General features: G+C 55.2%; 1 protein-coding gene across 1 annotated transcript in view; it reads left to right on the top strand.

Annotated features, from left to right (window-relative positions):
• The window catches only part of PPL (periplakin), a 28,001-nt gene extending 8,656 nt beyond the window's left edge, over window positions 1–19,345 (top strand). Inside the window, exons 2-22 of the mRNA XM_050906155.1 lie at window positions 1,337–1,436; window positions 2,015–2,169; window positions 2,670–2,790; window positions 3,736–3,861; window positions 4,150–4,191; window positions 4,321–4,482; window positions 4,951–5,058; window positions 5,614–5,709; window positions 6,745–6,867; window positions 7,800–7,946; window positions 8,810–8,961; window positions 9,518–9,615; window positions 9,913–10,070; window positions 11,027–11,205; window positions 11,309–11,447; window positions 12,261–12,454; window positions 12,823–12,973; window positions 13,261–13,344; window positions 14,339–14,455; window positions 15,142–15,234; window positions 15,740–19,345. Coding sequence (XP_050762112.1) covers window positions 1,337–1,436; window positions 2,015–2,169; window positions 2,670–2,790; window positions 3,736–3,861; window positions 4,150–4,191; window positions 4,321–4,482; window positions 4,951–5,058; window positions 5,614–5,709; window positions 6,745–6,867; window positions 7,800–7,946; window positions 8,810–8,961; window positions 9,518–9,615; window positions 9,913–10,070; window positions 11,027–11,205; window positions 11,309–11,447; window positions 12,261–12,454; window positions 12,823–12,973; window positions 13,261–13,344; window positions 14,339–14,455; window positions 15,142–15,234; window positions 15,740–18,424 — 5,230 coding nt within the window. The 3' untranslated portion in view covers window positions 18,425–19,345. The remainder of the gene's footprint in view (window positions 1–1,336; window positions 1,437–2,014; window positions 2,170–2,669; window positions 2,791–3,735; window positions 3,862–4,149; window positions 4,192–4,320; window positions 4,483–4,950; window positions 5,059–5,613; window positions 5,710–6,744; window positions 6,868–7,799; window positions 7,947–8,809; window positions 8,962–9,517; window positions 9,616–9,912; window positions 10,071–11,026; window positions 11,206–11,308; window positions 11,448–12,260; window positions 12,455–12,822; window positions 12,974–13,260; window positions 13,345–14,338; window positions 14,456–15,141; window positions 15,235–15,739) is intronic.
• The last annotated feature ends 188 nt before the right edge of the window (window positions 19,346–19,533 follow it).

Raw genomic sequence — 19,533 nt, 5'->3', positions numbered from 1 at the left:
CCTCTCAGAGCTGGGGTGCTGGATGAGGCTGTCCGCCTGGGGACGCAGGAGCCCTCCGTGGGCACGAGCAAGCACGGTTGGGATGCTGGTGCTCCACCAGACAACTCTGCTCTCCCCCAGCCTGCCCCGCTGCCCTTCAGCCTTTGCAGGAGACACACAACATATCTACTAGCAGCTATAACAGCAGTTAACGCTTCCAAGCACCATAGAAAGATTAATTCTACCACCACGTAACGAGGTCATTAAGGCTCATTATCCCCGCTCTATATGTGGTTGGGATTGGAGTGAGCCAACCCTTGGCTTAAGCCTACACGGCAAAGCAGGACAGCCGGGACAGGAGCCCCAGCCTCGCCGCCAACCTCGGCTCTCTGAACCCTCCAGCTGCAGGGGCTGGTGGGGAGCACACCCTGCTTTCTGCCTCCGGTCTGCAGAGCCGCAGCCCGAGAGCCGCGGGCATCGCCTGGCACACGGTCCTCTGGAGCTGGCCCTGGCACGCTGCAACCTCTCCTTGCAGCCAAAGTGACAGCAAGAAGACGAAATGTTTAAAATAACCCCGGCAATGCAAAAGCTACATCACGGGTTGTTCTGACTCTGCTCTAGCTCAGCCCCTCCTGAATATTTGGGCTGGCCCTGCACCCTGCCAGCCCGGCTGCAAACAGAAAGGCTTGGACCGGTGTCACCCTGGCAGCAAAAACCAGTGCCTAGCAAGAGACAAAGCACTGAAAGATAGATGCAACGTGTGCTCTCCCATCCCTTTATTTGGTTTAAATTGTGAATAACTCCTTGCAGAGCAAGGAAGCCCTGAGCATGGCATGGAGGGGCACAGCAGGGGGGGCTCCAAGGCACCCAAAGTGGGGTGCACGCAGGGCTGCAGGCAGGGGCTGCCCAGGGCATGGGCAACAGCCTGCGTGCAACAGCCTCAAACAGGCCATCTCGCCTGCGTGCATGGGGTCCAGGTCCTCTCTGCTGCTCAGGCTCCTCCATCTCCACGTGGACCCCCCTTCTCTCCCTGTCCCCGCAAACAGCTCTTTTCTTTCTTGCTCCGGAGCCAAGGGAGGCTCAGGCTCGCCTACGGCATCGCTCCCATTTCCACCATGCGGGAGACACTACGTCCCCACCCGCCACCCCCCTCCTGGCAGAGCGGCCGAGTATTTCGGAAAGTGTTAGAAAGGCAGCAGTGAGTCACGCGCAGCTGCGGTGCCTGGCAGCCTCGGCTGGCCCTCGGCCACCTCCCGGGGTCACGGCACCCCGAGGGCAGCCCCCGGCAGCGGCTCAGGGCTGTGGCCGTGTTTGTGGGGTGACGAGTCCCCCTCTTTCTCCTTTTCTTTCTCCCCAGCATCTCCAGCAAAGAGCTGACCGAGCTCATAGAGCGCCTGCAGAAGAATGCCGACCAGGTGGAGAAAAACATCGTGGAGACCGACTCCCGAATGCAAAATGTAAGCAAGCCGTGGCCCCACGCACACGGCTCCTCCGAGCAGCCCTGTCCCCTCTGCTCCCTCCTGCCGCAGCCCTTCCCGCTTCGCTGCGGTCTCACCTCCTCTCCTACGGCATTTGTGTGCGGCTGCCCTGCCCTGCGGCGGGCACCCGGGCTGCGACGATCCGTAACGGAGGGAGGCATGGGTTCCCCCGGCTCGTGGGAAGAAGGTGGGAGGGTGTAACAGGCGACGGGGCTCCGAAATTCTTCCCTACCCAGGGCAGGGTAGCACCGTGCAGAGCGGGGATGCGCATCCCTGGATGTGTAATCCAGCAGGCAGCTGGGATGGAGGAGAAGGGGCCTGAACCACCCTCCTCTTCCCAAAGGGTACGGCGTATCCCGAGGTGACGCAGCCCCCCAGCCACAGCCCTTCTTCGGGGCTAACATAGGCGAGGGGAAAGCAAAATACATACCTGGGAGGACACGAGACGGCAGAGCTGGTGCCCAGGGGCAGTGAGGCGGAGGGCACCTCGCTCAGCCCTCTTGGATACTGTTTATTTTCCCCTCGTGACCCTTCCTCCCTGCTCTCTGCCTGCCCAGGACTTGCACAAGATTAAGGCATGCCAGCTAGCCCAGTACAAGGACCTGACGGCTCAGAAACTCACCGAGTCCGACAAGCTGCTCTACGTGCTGGATGGGGATGCAGCCATCGCCCGGCACATGAAGCACCCCCAGGGTGACATGATCACAGAAGAGTGAGTACTGGGGGGGGGGAGGACACTTCTCCAGGGGCTCTGCTCAGCTCCTGCCTGCAGCTGGGGGGTCACCACGGGCTCCTCCGCATCCCAATTCGCATTAAGGTGCGTAACCCGCGCCATCCTTGGGCACGGGTGGAGCGAGAACGGCTGCACGCCTGCTGATGGCGGCTCCGCACAAAGCATGGCGAGGCGGTAGCTGCCCGCCGTGCGGGCAGACCGTGCTCTCCCCCGGTACCGGCCTGCCCTGAGCTGGCGGACATGCTGAGCAGCCCTTGGCAGAGGACGGGTGCACAGGAAACCTTCGCCCTCTCCCTCCCCAGCCGATTGCACAACGTGGCTGCTGCCAGCCTGCCTGGCAGCGCTGGGTTCTTTGAGGTCCCCTAAGGACAGTCTCCCCCCTCCATGGGGGCCTGGGAGAGGATCACCTACAGCTACGGATGCTAATGCCGGCCCATGCTCACCTCCTGCATCCCACCCTCATCTTTCCCTTCCCGCAGCATCCGGCAGCTGAAGGAACGAGTGGCAAACTTGCGCGTGAAACACGACCAGATCTACAACTTCCCCCTGCAGCGCATTGAGCCCCAGGTCAACTGGTCAACAGTGATCGAGGAGAAACAGGTACCAAGGGGACCATCAGTGCCACTGCCCGGCCAGTAGCACCAGCTGGGCAGGACCTCGTGCATCTCTCCAGGGAGAAACAGGCTCTTGGAAACCTTCTCGGCAGCTTTATACTGGGAGCAGCGAACAGCCTGGGAAGGAGGTGGGGTGCTGGGTGGCAGGGGAGGGTGCAGAGGTGATGGGACAAGGCCAGCCGCTGCGGCACCAGGAATCGGTGCTCGAAGCGGCACCGCTGACAGCAGCCGGGCGAAGAAAGGAAAAGCTCTGGAGGATGGGGGGGACACGGGGGAGTGCGCCAGCCTGGTCATCAGGGGATGGGCTCCTAGGCTCAGCCTGGCTACTGACCTCCTGGATGAGCTTGGGTAAACCTCTGCCTTTCTCCATCCGAGGACGGAGACCGCATTCCCTCTCTGGGCAACGTGCTCCAACACCCCACTGTCCTAAGAGTGGAAAAGCTTCTCCTTATACCCAGTCTGCGCTTCCCCCGTTTCCATTTATGCCTGTCATCTCTCATCTTTCTACCACACACCACCTTGCAGAGCCTGGCTCCATTTCCTCAACAACCTTATAGGAAGGATGCTGTTAGGTCCCCCCAAAGCCTTCTCCTCCCCAAGCTGCACAAGCCTCAGCCTCTCCTCTTGGGTCCTTGCCTTGGCATCCCCATTCACCACCTGCTTTGGGCTCTACTCCATGGCCCTTATTTTTTATTTTATCCCGCTCCCTACACTCTTCCAGCCAGAAAAGGGTTAAAACCCCCAAACTGGCTTTCCCATGGCCGCCCTTCAGCACGGCCGATTTCACCCACATGCTCCCGGGCACCTGCACGCTGCCGACACCGGAGCCTGTCCAAGCCCAGCTCCACAGTCACCTCCAAGAGGAGTTTCCTAGGTCTTAGCCACCGCATCCCGTTCCCCCCTCGCTAACCCCAACTCCTGTGCACCACAGGACGCGTTAAGCAGCAAGGGCTTCGGGACTGACCTGCCGCTGGTCAACAGCCAAGTAGAAGAACACAACATCTTCCACAACGAGGTCATGGCCATCGGCCCACACATCGCCAAGGAAGGCAACAAGGTCAGCTCTCCCGCCCCTCTCCCTGCAGCCCCGCAGGGTCAGCCCTGTCCCGAGCCGCTGATGAAGGCGAGGGCATCCCACCATCCAAGCTGCTACGGCCCGGACCAGGTTGGGTGGGCACCCAGATCCACACCTAACCTCAGAGCTCAGCATCGTACACCGACTCTAGCTTTACAAAGAGGCAAATCCCATCAACCCCACATCCCCCTCCATCATCAAGCCCTCGCCACACCACCGCTCTCCAGAGACACACTCCTAACTCTTCCCTTGCTTCTTCTCTGTCACCAGGAATACACGAGCGACTTCCAAGCCAAATACCAGAAGCTGCTGGTAAGAGACCTCTAGGATCCCGGGGGCAGAGCCCTTTTGCAGGGGTCCCTCACCGGGGTGGGCCAGGCAGCCCCAGGGGACCCGTGGAGAGGAGCTTTGGGCTGAGCTTTCCCCTCTGACCCTTCCCAGGCCGGTTCCCAGCAGCGGCAGCAGGATCTGAACTCCTTGCAGGACTACATGCAGCGCTGCACCAACAAGCTTTACTGGCTGGATCAGCAGGCGAAGGACAGGACCCATTACGACTGGAGCGACCACAACCTCGACTACCCCAGCCGGCGCCGCCAGTACGAGGTCCGTGCGCGCTCGCCTGCAGCCTGGCCCCGCGCTGGCTGGGTGCTTTGCAGCACGGGAGGTGGGCACGGAGCCAGGGGAGCTGGCTGGGGGTTGGATGGGGGCAGGAAATGTCCCTTTACCCCCCCCGTGCCTCAGTTTCCCCCACTCCGTCATGAAGCGCTTTGAGATGTCCAGATGATAGCATATGGATAGTAAGGTTAATCTTTGCCTCCTGCCAAAGATAATGCAATGAGGAAGCGCGACAGCTTCCTCGTTCTCCTCTCCCTTATCTCAGCATTCGCTTGGCAAGAGTCCCATCTTCAGCAACATCTGCAAGGGAAGGAAAAGCGAAAGCTGCAGTGGGGCAACATCACACTTTGTGTCTTGTGGAGCTGTTCAGGCCCTTTCAGAGTAGCTCAGTCACAGCACGCAGCCAGGGTCCGCTCTCTGTCCGTGGGGATCAGTATCTCGCCTCTCTCCATCTAGAACTTCATCCACCGGAAGCTGGAGGAGAAGGAGGAGGCCATCAACAAGCTGCACGCGGATGGAGATCAGCTGCTCACCCAGAATCACCCCGGGAAGAACGCCATCGAGGTAAGCATCAGGGATGGGTTCCAGCTTCCCCACCTATCCCGGAGCTCGGGGGACTCACCTAGCCCTTCTCTAGTGTGGGACCTGGTGCCAACACGACTCTTGACTTTACTTCCTGGGATGCCAAGTGGGAAGAAGTCTCCTTCACCTGCAAGTGTGTAAACGCCATCGGAGGAGTTGAGATAAACCTAAGGAGCAATTCCCATCTTCCTCATTCCTGTGGCGATTACCCTGTGCCTGCCTACAAAGGATAAATTATGGTGGCAAGTTCCACCTTTGATGGGAAGATGGACATAAGGGCACAGGATTTGCCACCTCCTTCCACCCAGCCCCACGCTCCCATCGGAGCATCCCAGCTTTGGACTAGCTCTCTGGTATTCCCATCCTAGCTTTGACCTGAGAGCATCTGGGTGGCTTCAGAGGCAGCCAAGGAGTTGTTTGCTCAAAATGGAAACTGGTACTTTCTGGTGAGCAGGTCAGGCTTACTCCTACCACAGGAGTAAGTTACTCCCACCATAGGGAGACTGCTAACGTCCACTTCCCACCCCTGTGTTGCAGGCTCACATCGAGGCAGTGCACGCCGACTGGAAGGAGTACCTCAACCTGCTGATCTGCGAGGAGAGCCACCTGAAGTTCATGGAGGAATTCCACAAGGTACCGGCTCCCTGGGGGCAGCGAGGCGCTGTTGTTTGCTCCGCACAGCCCGGAGAGTAGGTGCTGGGTTACAGGAGATCCCAGAATACGAACAAACCCCTGCTGCTCTGGGAACAGGGTAGAAGAGATTGCGTCCTCTCGTCTACGGGGCTTTTAAGGCTAGGAGGACCACCTTGAGCTGATATAACACAAGTCATAATTGCTCAAGCACCAAAGGTCAGTAATTGCTCGGCCAAAGCATGACTTGCAGAAAGCATCCGCTCCGATGCCGAGGTTCAAGAGCCGCAGTCCGGCGTCAGCATCCTTGTCTGCAGGACAGCAGAGGTATCTCGCAGAGGTACCTCACCCCCAAAACAAGGCATGGGGAGACCTTGCATGCTCTGCTCGGAAGCGGAACAGGTCCGAGTAGGGCAGAAAGCAGAGCTGCCCCCCCGGGGAGCCCTGCACAAGGGCTCAGCGCCCCAGCTGAGCTCGGCAGACAGATGTCTGCTGGATAAATTGCATCCGACAGCCAGGGAGGCTCTGCAGGGGAGCAGGTCGGGCTGGATTCCTCTCCCACAGCCTGGGCGTGTTGACGACGTGATGAGTCTGTTGCCAAAACTGAACCGTGGTGCCCAGCCCAGGCAGTGCCTTTTGTGGGTAATCTGCCAGAATAACTGCCCCGGGGGGTGGTTTGTGTGTGGAAGGGCTTGGCTCTGCCTTCTCCTCGGCGCTGGCAATGGAGACACCACGCACCGTCGTGATGCTGTCCAAGTGAAACAAAATTGAAGGCAGGGAAAGGTGGGATTTAACACGTCTGCAGGAGAAGCCCATGGAATAAGCTGCCCCTGGTTGTCTTTCCCCTAGCTCTGCTGTCCTGAGCATGGGAAACAGCGATTCCTCACCTTTCTCCGTGTACTTCGGGGTGTCCAGATGCCCATCATAGCTCCTGGTGGCTGTCCCTGCTCTAGCCAGGGACAGGACCAGGGTGCTGGGGTGGGTCTGCTCCATGTTTCAACAGGACCCTCTCTCACGAGACACTTTGCCTTTCTGCAGTTTCAGAAAGACGCTAAGGATGCCCAGGAGCTCTTGAAGAAAGTGGATACAGACCTGGACCAAAAATTCAGCCCGGAGTTCAAGGACAGATACCAGCTCGAGTCTCTCCTCCGGGAGCTGGATGTGAGTATTGGTGCAGGCAGGACCACAGGGGAGGCAGCAGCAGGAGCCAGTGTCACCGTGGCATCGATGGAGGCACATCCCTGCCGGTGCAGGCATCTAGCCCAGCTTTCTCCATGGCGAGCGGCAGGACTATGCGGCTGCCTCCCTTTGCCTGGCCCTCACTGAGTCTTCCTTCCCCTTTAGCTAGAGATCGCCTCTCCCATAGCAACGTAATTGCTCACTGGGCTGGTTTTTATTTGTTCTCTCATTGAGTTAGTGCTCGTTAAGGGCGGGAGCATAATTAGACCTGCTGCCAGAGGAGGCTGTGGAACTTGCTGTGCTGCCGAGAGCCGGGCTGCGAGATCGCCCACTTGGGAAGGGCTGTGCTGAGCCGAGCCGCTGGCCCAGCCCAGGCTCAAGCCCAAGCACGCTGCAGCAGGCCCAGATGATACACGTGTCCTGGGACAGCTGATAGCTCTTCCCAAGAGCTGTCCCTCTCCTCCTGCGTGCTCCATCCCACTCAATATTATGGAATACCCACCCGCACAGCTAGAAATAGAGCAACGGACGGAGAGCCTTTTCGCGGGGCTCTAATTAGAGCTAATAGCTGGGATCGGGGCTATCCATCAACATGCAGCCACACTGATGTGGACCACGCACCAGGGAATGCCTGTCACTGCCTGGTGGCTAGAGCCAAGGCATGGCAACTCATGGGCACGGTCCCAGTCCTCAGCCTGGCTGCAAAAGTAGACGGGAGAGTGCAGGAGCACTTGGTGTAGGAACACAACGGGTGCAGAGCAGGACCCGGGAGCCGTTTTCACTAGCATAAGGAAAAGAGAAGCCGCAGTCTCTGTCACGGCAGCGTTGGTACGAGCTCCTCCCCAGCTGGGAGAGCGCAGGAGCTCGTTCTTCCCAAGTTTCCCTACTGGTTTTGGTCATTACCCTTGTGCTAGGACCAGGAGAAGGCCTTGGACAAGTACGAGGCAGTGGTGAAGTCCCTGCAGGAGCGCAGCCAGCACATCCTGCCCCTGCGGTACCGCCGCGAGATGCCGCTCCAGCCCATCCCCGTGGAGGCTCTCTGCGAGTACGAAGGCGAGCAGGTAACATCTCCCTCGTCCCATGAGCAACGCAAGAGGTGCTGCTGGGGACCGTCTCCTCAGGGGGGCACCGGGGATGGAAGAGGCACCTGGGGAAGGAGCAGTTTTTGCCAGCGCCCAAGCGGTGACATCTCCCGCAGCGGGGAGAAGGCGAAGGTTGTGCTTGCCCCGGTGGGAAAGCAGGTTTTGCAGCTCAGGAGGAGCAGTGCAGGAGGGGTCTGGGGGAAACGCAGCCTCCGTCCGCCCTGCGGACAGCGTGCCTATCACACACCCTTCAGGAGGTTGCGACAGCCTGGCTCTGTCACATTCCCACGCTCCCTGCAGTGGGACGGTGAAGATGTCGGGGCTCGTTTCTGATCAAAGAAACTCACCCCACCATCACCGGCACAGTCCCAGCAGGCACATCTGCATCCCCCCATCCCCACCATCCCGGTATCAGTCTTTGCAGGACTGAGTAGCTGACCGAAGGGATGGGACAGCAAAGCCAGCAGACACCACGGGAGCGGCAGGGGCCCGGAGAGGAGCGAGCGGCTCCGGCTGACTCAGCTGCCTGCCTCTCTGAAAAGGAAAGCCACAGCACAGCCTTGGAAACGCCTTCTCATCTCTGCCCTAGTGGGAATTTGCTTGCCGTGGCTGTTGCAAGAGGAGGCATGGCTTCAAACGTGGAGGCTCAGGGGAGGGAGGAGCAGGCACATGAGGTTTTGGCAAGCGCCTGACACTTGGAGAAGCGAGAGGGTGCCAAGAGAAGGGGTTGGGGTTTATGCCGGTCCTGCCTCCCCACAAGCGCGACTTCTCGGGGCTGCCGGTGTGGGGCAGGGCGGGTGGTGTTTCCTGACCTGCTGCTGTGACCGGTTCCTGTCCCCCAGGGCCAGATAAGCCGGGGAGCCCACTACACCCTGCAGAAGAACAGCGGAGACATTTGGGAAGTGGCAGACAGCTCAGGAGACAAGATCAGCGCCCCGGGGGTCTGCTTCATGATCCCCCCGCCCAACGCAGAAGCGATAGCGCTGGCAGACCAGTACGTGCCCCCCAGCCTGCCGTGCCAGACCCTCCCGCTGCCCCGGCAGCCTCTGCCCTTGCCTTCACCAGCCCCAGGCCATGCCACCAGCGCTGCACCCCCTCCTCTGGCAGCGCTGACGGGGGGGCTCCTGCCCCAATTCCCGCAGTGAAGCCATGCCTGCTTGAAGCCTCAAGGCTTCCTCCAGGAGGGATTCCTGCACCCTCCTGCTTGCACACAAGATCCCACCTGGCAAAGTGGGGCCAGCTCAGAGCCATCCATGTCCCCCCCACCTCTGGGGGGCAGGGGGAGCTGCCCATCCCTCCCTCAGCAGGCAGGTACCTGCCTTTGCTACCTCTCCCCTGCTCTCAACCCCTCCGGTGAAGCCGTTGCTCTATCCCTTTGCCAACGTGGGGTGAAGGTGCCTCTCCCCCACCTTGCTTTCATGGCTGCCTCAAGGGGCCGGGTCCCCCAAGCCCCTCCAGAGCTGCACCTCCTTCCTGGGGGTGGGCGAGGGGGTGATGGAGGGGCCGAGGACCTGACTCTGACCTCCTGCCCACGCTGTGCCATTTTGCAGAATTGCCAATCACTACGCGGCCATGAAGGAGAAGACTGCCAACTGCAAGAACGTCCTCCAGCAGCGCTACGAGGGGCTGAAGGCAGACAGCATCGGAGGTGCGGCTCCGGAAGGGCAGCTTGGGCCTTGCCCCTTCCCAGGCACAAAAAAGCTGCTGTAGCCTTGAACTTAGGTGGTGGCCCATCTTAGGGGGGATGTCACCAAGAGCTTCCCATCTCTTAAGGGTCCTGGGGACAACAGCGTTGGGATACGTGCCGGGGCAGAGCAGCCAGGCTGCGGTCGCAGCAGGCAGGGCTCAGGGAGTGGAGAGGGATGCGGGTTTTGCACTCACCGGTGGGACTGAGCCTAGACCCAGCTTCCAGCCAGCTTTAACCTGGTCCCCCCTCATTATCCAGATGCTGCATCAGTTCGGGGACGCCAGCTTCTGGCAGGGCTGGAGAAAGTGAACAGCGACCTGGACAAGCAGGAGAAAGCAATAACGGCAAACCTCCGTCCGCCGCTGGAGCAGAGCCGGGCTGTGCAGGACAGCACCGAGCGCTCCAAGGACCTTAAGGTACGGGGCTGTGGGAGCAGAGAGATGGTGCCATACAGGGACTGTGCTCCCAGGGGGTCTCCAGGGTGGTCCTCAGTATGCTGGGTGCTGTAAGCACTCCCTGAGCCCAGTGGCACGCGGGGATGGAGTGATGCTTACAGCTGTGCGCTTCTTCCAGTGGAGATGGGGAGCAGCCCTTTGAGCAACCTCAGAAGCCAAAAACCTTTGCCCTGCTCCTGGCCCAGCTCGGTCACAGAAAGGTGGAATGGGAAAAAGGTGATGGCTGCGGAGTGTGGGCTGTGAGGAAGAGAGGGGAGCCCTCAAGTTTTGATCCTGCCTGTATTCTGAGCACAGCAGGGACGTTAACTTTGCCACCACCATCACCAGCTCAGAAAGGAGCAGGAAAACACTGACGGTCCAGGGCACTGTTTCTCCTCATGGACCTGCTCCGCTAGGCTCCGGTGCTGGTAGCATCCTGCTCCTTTCCTCTCCTTCAGACCCCTAATTAAGCCAGGCTCCGTGCCACAAACCTCCCTTGGTTTAGGAGGAAGTTCAGGTCCTGGTTACATCACCTGCCGAGGGCTGCGTCAAAATCCAGGTGCCACCACAAGTGAAAGCAAATTGCTCCAACTGCCTGCAGTGCTTTGATGTCCAGGCAAGAATTCAGCCGGCAGGCTGCAGAGCCCAACGGTCCAGATGAGTCCAGCATGTTTCTGATGGAGCTAGAGCTGGTGGGAACCACTCCCCAGCCAGAGTTTCCTTGCTAAGTGCTAGCTAGCCTGCCCCAGAAGAGATACAAGTCAACAGAAAGTCAACAGAAAATATCCTTTTGTCTGCCACAGGGCTGAAAGGCACCTGCCATCAAACACAAGCCCTCAGCCCTGACTTCCTTTCTCACACTGGACAGCCAAGGGTCGGCTTCTTTGTAGCCACAAAGTCCTAGTTCCGTTGCTATAAAGGCTTTATTCCTACTGTAGAACATCACCAATGAGGTCCGTCGCATTGAACCTGAGAAAACGAGGAAGATCCAGGAGTGCGAGGCCTTCATCGAATCCGTGCCGAACACCGGCAGCGCTACCTTGGTAAAGAACAAGGTGGAGAATACCAACAAGAAGTATGACCGCGTGGTCCAGCTGCTCAGCGCTGCCCAGGAGAAGTAAGTCATGGCTTAAGTCATGGCTTGAGCCCGGCATAACGTAGGATCCTGCAGGAGACAGGTGCAGGCGTGCTTGAACACCTTTCCTCTTGTGTCCATACAGAGTTGAGGTGGCCACGCACCTTGAGAGGAGCCTCCAACAAGGCCGAGACCTGCTGTCTACCTATGAGAACAAACTGGTCATAGATGACACGGTACCGGAGGATTTGCGGGTGATAGACCGTAAGAAAGAAGAGCTGCTGGTGAGTGCTTTCTCCAGCCAGTTTTCTACCCTATTGACATGCTCCACATACAAAACCACTTTCCAAAAGTTGGGGTAATTGCTGCTCAACTCGCAAGCTTGAATCAGTTGGTAAGGGATGGCCTCCGCTAGCGGGAGGCGAGACCTCACGTTAACTGCAGCGATCCCCACCTACTTTAAATGCAAACCGTTCCCATCCCCAAGCCAGAAATCAAATGCCAGTTGAATACTTGTGATTTGACGAGAGGACTAATGGAGAAGTGAAGGATAAAACGGTCTGGGAAAAGCAACGCAGAGGCCTGATACTTGAAAGGGATGGACTAGCAAGGCTTTGAGAACAGTTACCGCTAGGAAAAGCTACCAAAATTGGCAAGCCTTCTGCTATAGAAACGCCAAGAACTGGCTAGGCCAGAATTTTCTGTCCTGCTTCAGCTTTTCCATCAAGTCCCCAAGTTCAGACTAGCGTGCAAAAGCTTTCACAGCTCCTTCTGGAGTTGCTGCATTTGCAGGAATAGGGTTTAAGGCTTGCATGAGAAGCACCAAATATTTTGCACGTAGCGTGCTTGCTTTTAAAGGTTAACAGGTGGAGAAGGGAGCAAGAGCTAGCTTTTCTCCCCATCAGGTTTACCGGATGGCTCTGCTTACAATGTCCTCTAACTTGCTTTTCTCCACAACTCGTAGCACTACTGCAGCTCAGCCGTTCCTTAGCATCCTCTGCAGCTCCAGTGCAGTTGCTGGAGTTGATGGGGAACAGTGACAAAAGCCTGGCACGTGTGTAACCCCAGAGAATCCCTCTCTCCCGCTTTTTCCGCAGGCCATGGGCACCGAGCTCCAGTCCAAAAGGTTCCTGCTCAATGAAGCAGAGCAGAACTTGCTACGGACGAAGACGTGCTCCAACACCCTGGCCAGCAAGTTCCAGGAGCACTGCCCCGACATCGAACGGCAGGAAGCTGAGCTCTACAAACTCAACCAGCGCTTCAACAACCTCAGCAAGCAAATCGACCACAGGTAAGATTCTAGGACAGGATCTAGCTAGGACTGGACCAACCTGGAGAGCCGGGATATTTACAGTGGAGTTGGAACCACACTGAATCTGGAAGAGGCGTAACACCATCATGGGAATGAGGAGTTGCAGAAGGGCTTCCAAGGAGGGCTGAGGAGGAAGAGAGAGGTTCCTGGCATGCACTGGCTGGGTAGGTCTGGGCAGCCTTTAGGGTTAAGTGCTCTTACAACAGAGATGGGGACCTTGGCAAGAGAACAACTCTGGCTCAAATCTGTGTCTTTAGGGAGCAGGGGAAGCGGGGACGGGTTAAGAGGCGTTTGCAGAAGACACAAGAGATGTGGTAGTACTGAAGCTGAGCTGATTTCCCCTACAGAACGCAGACCCTGCAGAAAGCGAAAAGCGCCTATTCCAACTACCGCACCAACTACGACAAAGTCAACCAGTTCCTGTGCAACATACCTAACTACGAGCCGCAGGAGACCGACAACATCCAGCAAGTGGAAATGAAGCTGAAGAACCAAGCGGTAATTCTTTCTGAGAGCACCCTGGGCTCCACGGGGAGAGGAGAAGGAACAACACTAAAAGATAAGGAATAGAACTTAGATAGCTCCTGAACATAAAATAGAAAAATATAAATACTTACTAGCTTCATTTATTTTTACGCTATAAGGTCCCACTGTCCTACCTGTGCCTTGTTTACACATAGCAGGGCAGCTCAACGAGGTTGTAATTTTAATGGCAACCCTCAAAAAGGCTGAACGATGCATTTGGATTTTGCATTCCCTTTGACATGTGTCTCTGTGCATGCCAGGCGCTCCTCGGTGACATTGCAAGCAAGGAACAGGAGGTGCAGAAGGTCTCCGCCACAGCTCAGCAATACCAGCAGGCAGTGAAGGTAAGGACTGCAATTCTGCTGGTGGGAGAACTTTAACATAGAATCATAGACTGGTTTGGGTTGGAAGGGACCTTTAAAGGCCATCGAGTCCAACCCCCTGCCATGAGCAGGGCCATCTTCAACTAGATCACGTTGCTCAGAGCCCCGTCCAACCTGACCTTGAACGTTTCCAGGGATGGGGCATCTCCCACCTCTCTGGGCAACCTGTGCCAGTGTTTCACCACCCTCAGCGTAAAAAATTTCTTCCTTATATCTAGTCTGAATCTGCCCTCTTCTAGTTTAAAACCATTGCCCCTTGTCCTATCGCTACAGGCCCTACTAAAAAGTCTGTCCCCATCTTTCTTACAAGCCCCCTTTAGGTACTGGAAGGCCACAAGAAGGTCTCCCTGGAGCCTTCTCTTCTCCAGGCTGAACAACCCCAACTCTCTCAGCCTTTCCTCATAGGAGAGGTGTTCCAGCCCTCTGATCATTTTTTTAGCCATCCTCTGGACCCACTCCAGCAGGCCCATGCCTTCCCTGTGCTGAGGGCTCCAGAGCTGAACGCAGCGCTGCAGGTGGGGTCTCACCAGCGCGGAGCAGAGGGGCAGAATCACCTACATCCTACAAGGAGCCACCTAAAGAAAGCCTAGTGCCCTTGCTCAGTCAACTGATGAGCTAAAACCAGGGTATATCTGCTCCGATATTGACATCGTGCGGCCATTAGCATGGCAACCGGCTCAGATTTACGGTCTGTGAAAGGAGGGTTTCCACTCCCAAGCCCAGCATCGGGAAGGTCAGCACACGCCTGCAGCTGTGCTGTTATGGTCACAGGGCAGTACCCGACTCAGAACCTGCTGGGAGGTCCTGCCAACAGCGCTCCGCGTCCCACCGACCTCAGCAACTCGCCTAAAACGCAGGCCAGGGGAAGACGTCATTAAAGCCAGGGTTTAGGAGGGACCTGTGCACGAAAGGGACCCAGTAATCTCACTTTTCTCCTGGGACCTTCTTCCCACAGGACTATGAGTTGGAAGCTGAGAAGCTACGGTCCATCCTCGACCTAGAGAACGGCCGGAATGGGTACATGAGTAAGAAGCCCAGGCTCCAGTCTCCAGCCGCGAAAGTGAAAGAGGAGGTAAAGAAGGGGTGGCCTCCAGCGAGCTAAAGCAGATGACAGCTTATGGGACCAGTGGGGATTTTGCAAACAGTTGTATTTACTGTTGGCAACGTTGGTCCCCGAGGGGACTGCAGGGGAGGGCAGAGAATCAGGGGAGGAAGGGATTTTTCATCATTCTTAAGCCATCAATTTTTTGGGGCTGGGCTGGCCAGAATGAGAGAGGGAAAAATACTGGATTTAGCACTTTCTGAAAGGGGAAAGGGGGGAGAAAAGCCAAAAACCTGAAAGTTTTTCCCCTCTCCAGACTTTCAAACTGAGAGCGAGAGTTCATTGCCAAAGACTGCATGCTAGATAGAAATACTTACAGCAAGAGCAGGCCACAAGCTACTTACTCTGTTTGCTACCTGCTTCAAACTCGTCCTGCCTATCGAGGCAGGCAGAAGTGTCCACCCAGTTCTTCCTCACCTGCATCTCTTTTTGCATATCTTGAGTAGGAAACGTACAGTATGACCATGAGTGTGTGTGTGTGTGCGTGCACACGAGAATCGCTCTTCCTCCCCCAAAGCTTGGCAGATCACCGCTGTAGAAGGTTTTTAGAAGAGCACCCAGGGTTACTTCTTGAGGGCCTGTTGTTTCTATTCAGCAAGTCTTGACCAAGCACCCCTGGTTCCACCACCTCTTCTCAACACGTTTTTGTTCCGCAGGAAGCCGTTCTGGCAGCCAAGTTCACCGAAGTAAACGCTGTGAACAAACAGAGGCTGCAGAATCTGGAGTTCGCTCAGAGCCTCCTGCGGCAGGTAAGTGATCACCAGGAGCAACGCGATACTGAAAGGACAGCTGCGTAAATAATACACACGTGTGCCTTTGCTATTACAAGTTGAACTGGAAACAAATCTAGCTAGTGTTACATGCCCCCCAAATCATTAATCAGCAGACACTTAAATCAGACAGACAACCCCTCTGTGTTTCCCAGTCCCATCTCCCACTCACCTTAGGAAGCTCCACATCATTTTTAACACTTCTTTTGCCAAGCCCATGCCAGAATTAGCGTCCCTCGGGGCTAAAAGCTTTGTTTTGACAGCAACAGGCATCGCAGAAAGCATTTCTCAGGCTGGGTATCCACAGAGCAGTTCAAGAGCAGCCTGTTTGCAAATCCCCCCCTGTTCAGCGTTTGCAATAGGCAACCTCCATTAACCAAGCTCAACATCCTCCTGTCGTTTTGTCACAGGAGGCACGGAAAATAAGCACCAAAAGTATGATTATTTGGGGTTTTTTGACAACACATTCTTTTCTCAACAACAGCAACCAGAGGCTCAAGTGACACAAGACTTTGTCCAGACCAAAAAATCCATAAGGCCCATGGAAGAAGTCTGGAAGTTGAAGAAAGAGCTTGAGGATGAGACTCAGCGTCGGCAACAGCTAGAAGCGGAGATCAAAGCCATTCAGAACAACATTGTCCACCTGCAAAACCAGAAGCCCCAAGAAACTGTCATTAAGAAAGAACTGCTGAAGAAGGTGCCTGACCCTCAGCTGGAGGAGAGCTTCCACAAGCTGCAGCAAAACCTAGCAGAAGAGCAGCGCAAGAACCAGGTGCTCCAGGATGAGCTGGAGGCTCTTAAAATCAGGCTGCGTGTTTTGGAGCACGAGAAGAAGGAAGGAGGGCAGGAATACATAGTGAAAGAGGTACTGCGTATTGAACAAGATAAGGCTCAAGCTGATGAAATCCTGAAGCTCAAAGAAGAGCTGGAAGAGCTCAGGAGGCAGGAAGGAACCAGAGAGAATGAAGCCACCCTTTTACGCCAACAAATTGTTGTGCTGTCCAGCGAGAAGAACAAAGAGCAGGAGAAGGTAACGGAGAAGGAGGTGCTGAAGCTGCAGAACGATCCCCAGCTGGAGATGGAATTCCGGATGTTGCAAGAGAACAAGCAGAGGGAGAGCGCCCTTCGGCAGAAGCACGAGGAAGAGCTCAGCTTCCTCCAGGACAAGCTCAGACGTCTTGAGAAGGAACGGGCCATCGCCGAGGGCAAAATTACCGTCAAGGAGGTGCTGAAGGTAGAGAAAGACTTAGCCATTGAGAGAGAGGTGAATGAGCTCCGGCGCCAGTACGAAGATGAGAAGTCCAAGGGTCGTTCCAACGAGCGAGAAAAGGCTGAGCTGCTCAGGAAGATCCAGCTGCTGGAGGAGGAGAACGCCAAGGTGGTTGTCCAGGAGAAAGTGCGTGAGATTGTGCGCCCAGATCCCAAGGCTGAAAATGAAGTTGCCAACCTTCGTTTGGAGCTGGTAGAGCAGGAGAGGAGATGCCGAGGTGGTGACGAACAGCTGAAGAGCTGCCAGAATGAGCTGGCTGCTCTGAGGAACAGAGGGCCATTGGTAGAAGTCAAAGAAGTCATTAAGGAGGTCATTAAGTACAAGAATGATCCAGAAACTGAAAAGGAGCTACAGCGACTCCGGGAGGAAATCATAGAGAGGACAGGAGCAATTGAAAGAGCTGACCTTGAGATCTACCAGCTGAAACAAGAGATACAAGCTTTGAAAGACACCAAACCTCAAGTGCATACGAAGGAAGTTGTTCAAGAAATTCTGCAGTTTCGGGAAGACCCCAAGACTAGAGAGGAGGTAGAGTCTCTGAGAGTGCAGCTAGCAGATGAACAGATGAAACACATTGACCTGGAGAGGGAGCGGCTACTCCAAGAAGAGAAAGTAAGAGAGAAGGAGGAAGAACTTTCCCAGGTGAAGGAGAAAGTGGTCCAACAGGAAGTAGTGAAGTACGAGCAAGATCCTGCCTTGAAAGCTGAAGTCAACACCTTCTCTCAGAGCATTGAGAGCGAGCTGAAGCAAATTGATTGCCTCCGTGAAGAACTCCGCAAGCTGCAGAGAAGGAGGTCGGAGCTAGAGCGTCAGCTAGAAGAACTTGAGAAAGAGAGACAGGCCCGCAGAGAGGCTGAGCTGGAGGTGCAGAGGCTGAAGATTAGGTTGAATGAGTTGGAAGAACAGGAGAGGGAGACAACAGAACGAGTGACTGTGAAACAGAAAGTGATCCTTCAGCAAGATCCCCAGCAAGAGAAGGAGCACTCCCTCCTCAAGCTGGAGCTGGAAGAAGAGAAGCACCGGAGACAAGTCTTGCAAACTGAACTAGAAGCCCTGAGAAAGAAGCTCCTTTCTTTGGAGAAGATGGAGGTCAAAGAGAAAGTGGTCTTTTCAGAGAGTGTCCAAGTGGACAAAGGAGACACGGAGTACGAGATTCAAAAGCTGAAGAGCAATCTGGAGGAAGAAAGTCGGCGTAAGAGGGAGCTAGATGCAGATATCAACAGCCTCGAAACCAGGCTGTCCGAGGTGGAATTCAACAACTCCAAGTCGTCGAAGGAGCTAGACTTATTAAGGGAGGAAAACCACAAACTACACCTTGAGAAACAGAACCTGCTGATGGAAACAAGGAGACTGCAGTCAGAGATTGAACTCACAGCAACAGAAGCTCGGGATCTGAGAAACATCACCCACGTGGACAGCGGAATAAACCTGGACGCCAGATTCCAAGCTTTGGAAAGAGAGTTAGATGATCTGAAGCAGTTATCCAGAGAAAAAGACGCAGAGATCGAGCAACTCCAGAATCGCCTCAAGACAGTGGCTATCAAGAGGGAACAAAGAGAGAACCACCTGAGGCGCTCCATTGTGGTCATTGACCCCGATACAGGAAAAGAAATGTCTCCAGAGGAAGCTCATGTGTTTGGCCTCATCGAATGGAGCCTGTTTGTCAAACTGAAGAGTCAGGAATGTGACTGGGAGGAGATCTCAATAAAGGGTCCCAATGGGGAATCATCTGTGATCCTCGACAGGAAGTCTGGCAGAGAGTTCTCAATTGAGGATGCCTTGAAGAGTGGAAGGCTAACCATGGCTCAGTACAACAGTTACCTCAACAAGGAGATGTCGATCCAGGAGTTGGCGGTCTTGGTGTCCGGAAGTAATTCCACAGCGCTCCCTCCACTTTAGAAACTTTTTCTTAAGAGCAGCCAGTCAGAGCTGCACCACTTGTTAGACTACCAGATCACTGCAAATCCTTGCCCTCCTTTGCGTCTTCCAAAATGCTAGAGCCTCTGCCCCAGCCATGCTACGAAGCCACACTGCTTGCTGTCATACACTGCAGAAAAGCACCACCAGTAGTGGGAAACACGTTTGTCAGGACTACAGCAAAACCTTCTCCCCCTCTTCATCCCTACCTAATCACGCAACCTAACAAAAACCAAGACAAAAAGCCTTAGGACAGTGAAGTACCTGAAGTCCAAAGACTCAGTAGAACCTGCAGTTTCCTCAACATATACTCACGTAGTCGCATAAAAAGCTGTATACAGCAGTCATTAGAGAGACTGAAGGTCAAGATGACTCCGAGGTGACCAGCAGGAGCTGGTTACGTCAGCTGCATGTTGGTAAGCCAGACAGTTTCATCGTGGACAACCGACTAAATGATGGGATCGTCCTCTGAGATAACCAGCTCTGTAAAAACAAAAGGTGTGCTACACATCTCAATTCCGTATCACCACGTTAATACCTGAACACCATCATTTTGTTCACCTACGTGCCTATGCTGCTGGGGAAGAGCGAAGCAGATGTAATTTGATGGCATCAGCCGTAGATCCAGGAGGAGCATTCATAACACCACAGAGGTCACCAAGAAGTACGTGAAGAGACGGCAGTACTGCCGAACACAAGAGGGTAGTGTAAAGCATGCAACTGTAACCAAACGCAGAGTGCCTTCGAAACACAGTTAGCTTACCTCATGGTTAAAAGCCATTTGTGCTGGTATTTTACTGGATGGAGTTACATGCAGCTACATGTTTCATTTACTTGTGTAAGGGAATGGGAAATAGAGGGGAATTCTATTTATAGTACAAAATAAAAATGCAGTGGTTCCAATCAGAAGTTGGTTTTTCTTTCTTAATTACAGCAGTCTCTTCATCTTTGGCTTTACAGAAAGACGCCATTTCAGAGTCAAAGTTAAAAAAATAAGACTGTTCATTTTAGCTGCTGCCTCTTTTCCAAGAGGGAAATTGCTGGAGCAGCATTAGAGCTGGGATTAATTAGCAGCATTAGCTGGGAGTGAA

This window comes from Gymnogyps californianus, chromosome 15 (genome assembly GCF_018139145.2).
Source record: "Gymnogyps californianus isolate 813 chromosome 15, ASM1813914v2, whole genome shotgun sequence".
Lineage (NCBI taxonomy): Eukaryota > Metazoa > Chordata > Aves > Accipitriformes > Cathartidae > Gymnogyps > Gymnogyps californianus.
This window is presented reverse-complemented; position numbering and strand designations above follow the sequence as displayed.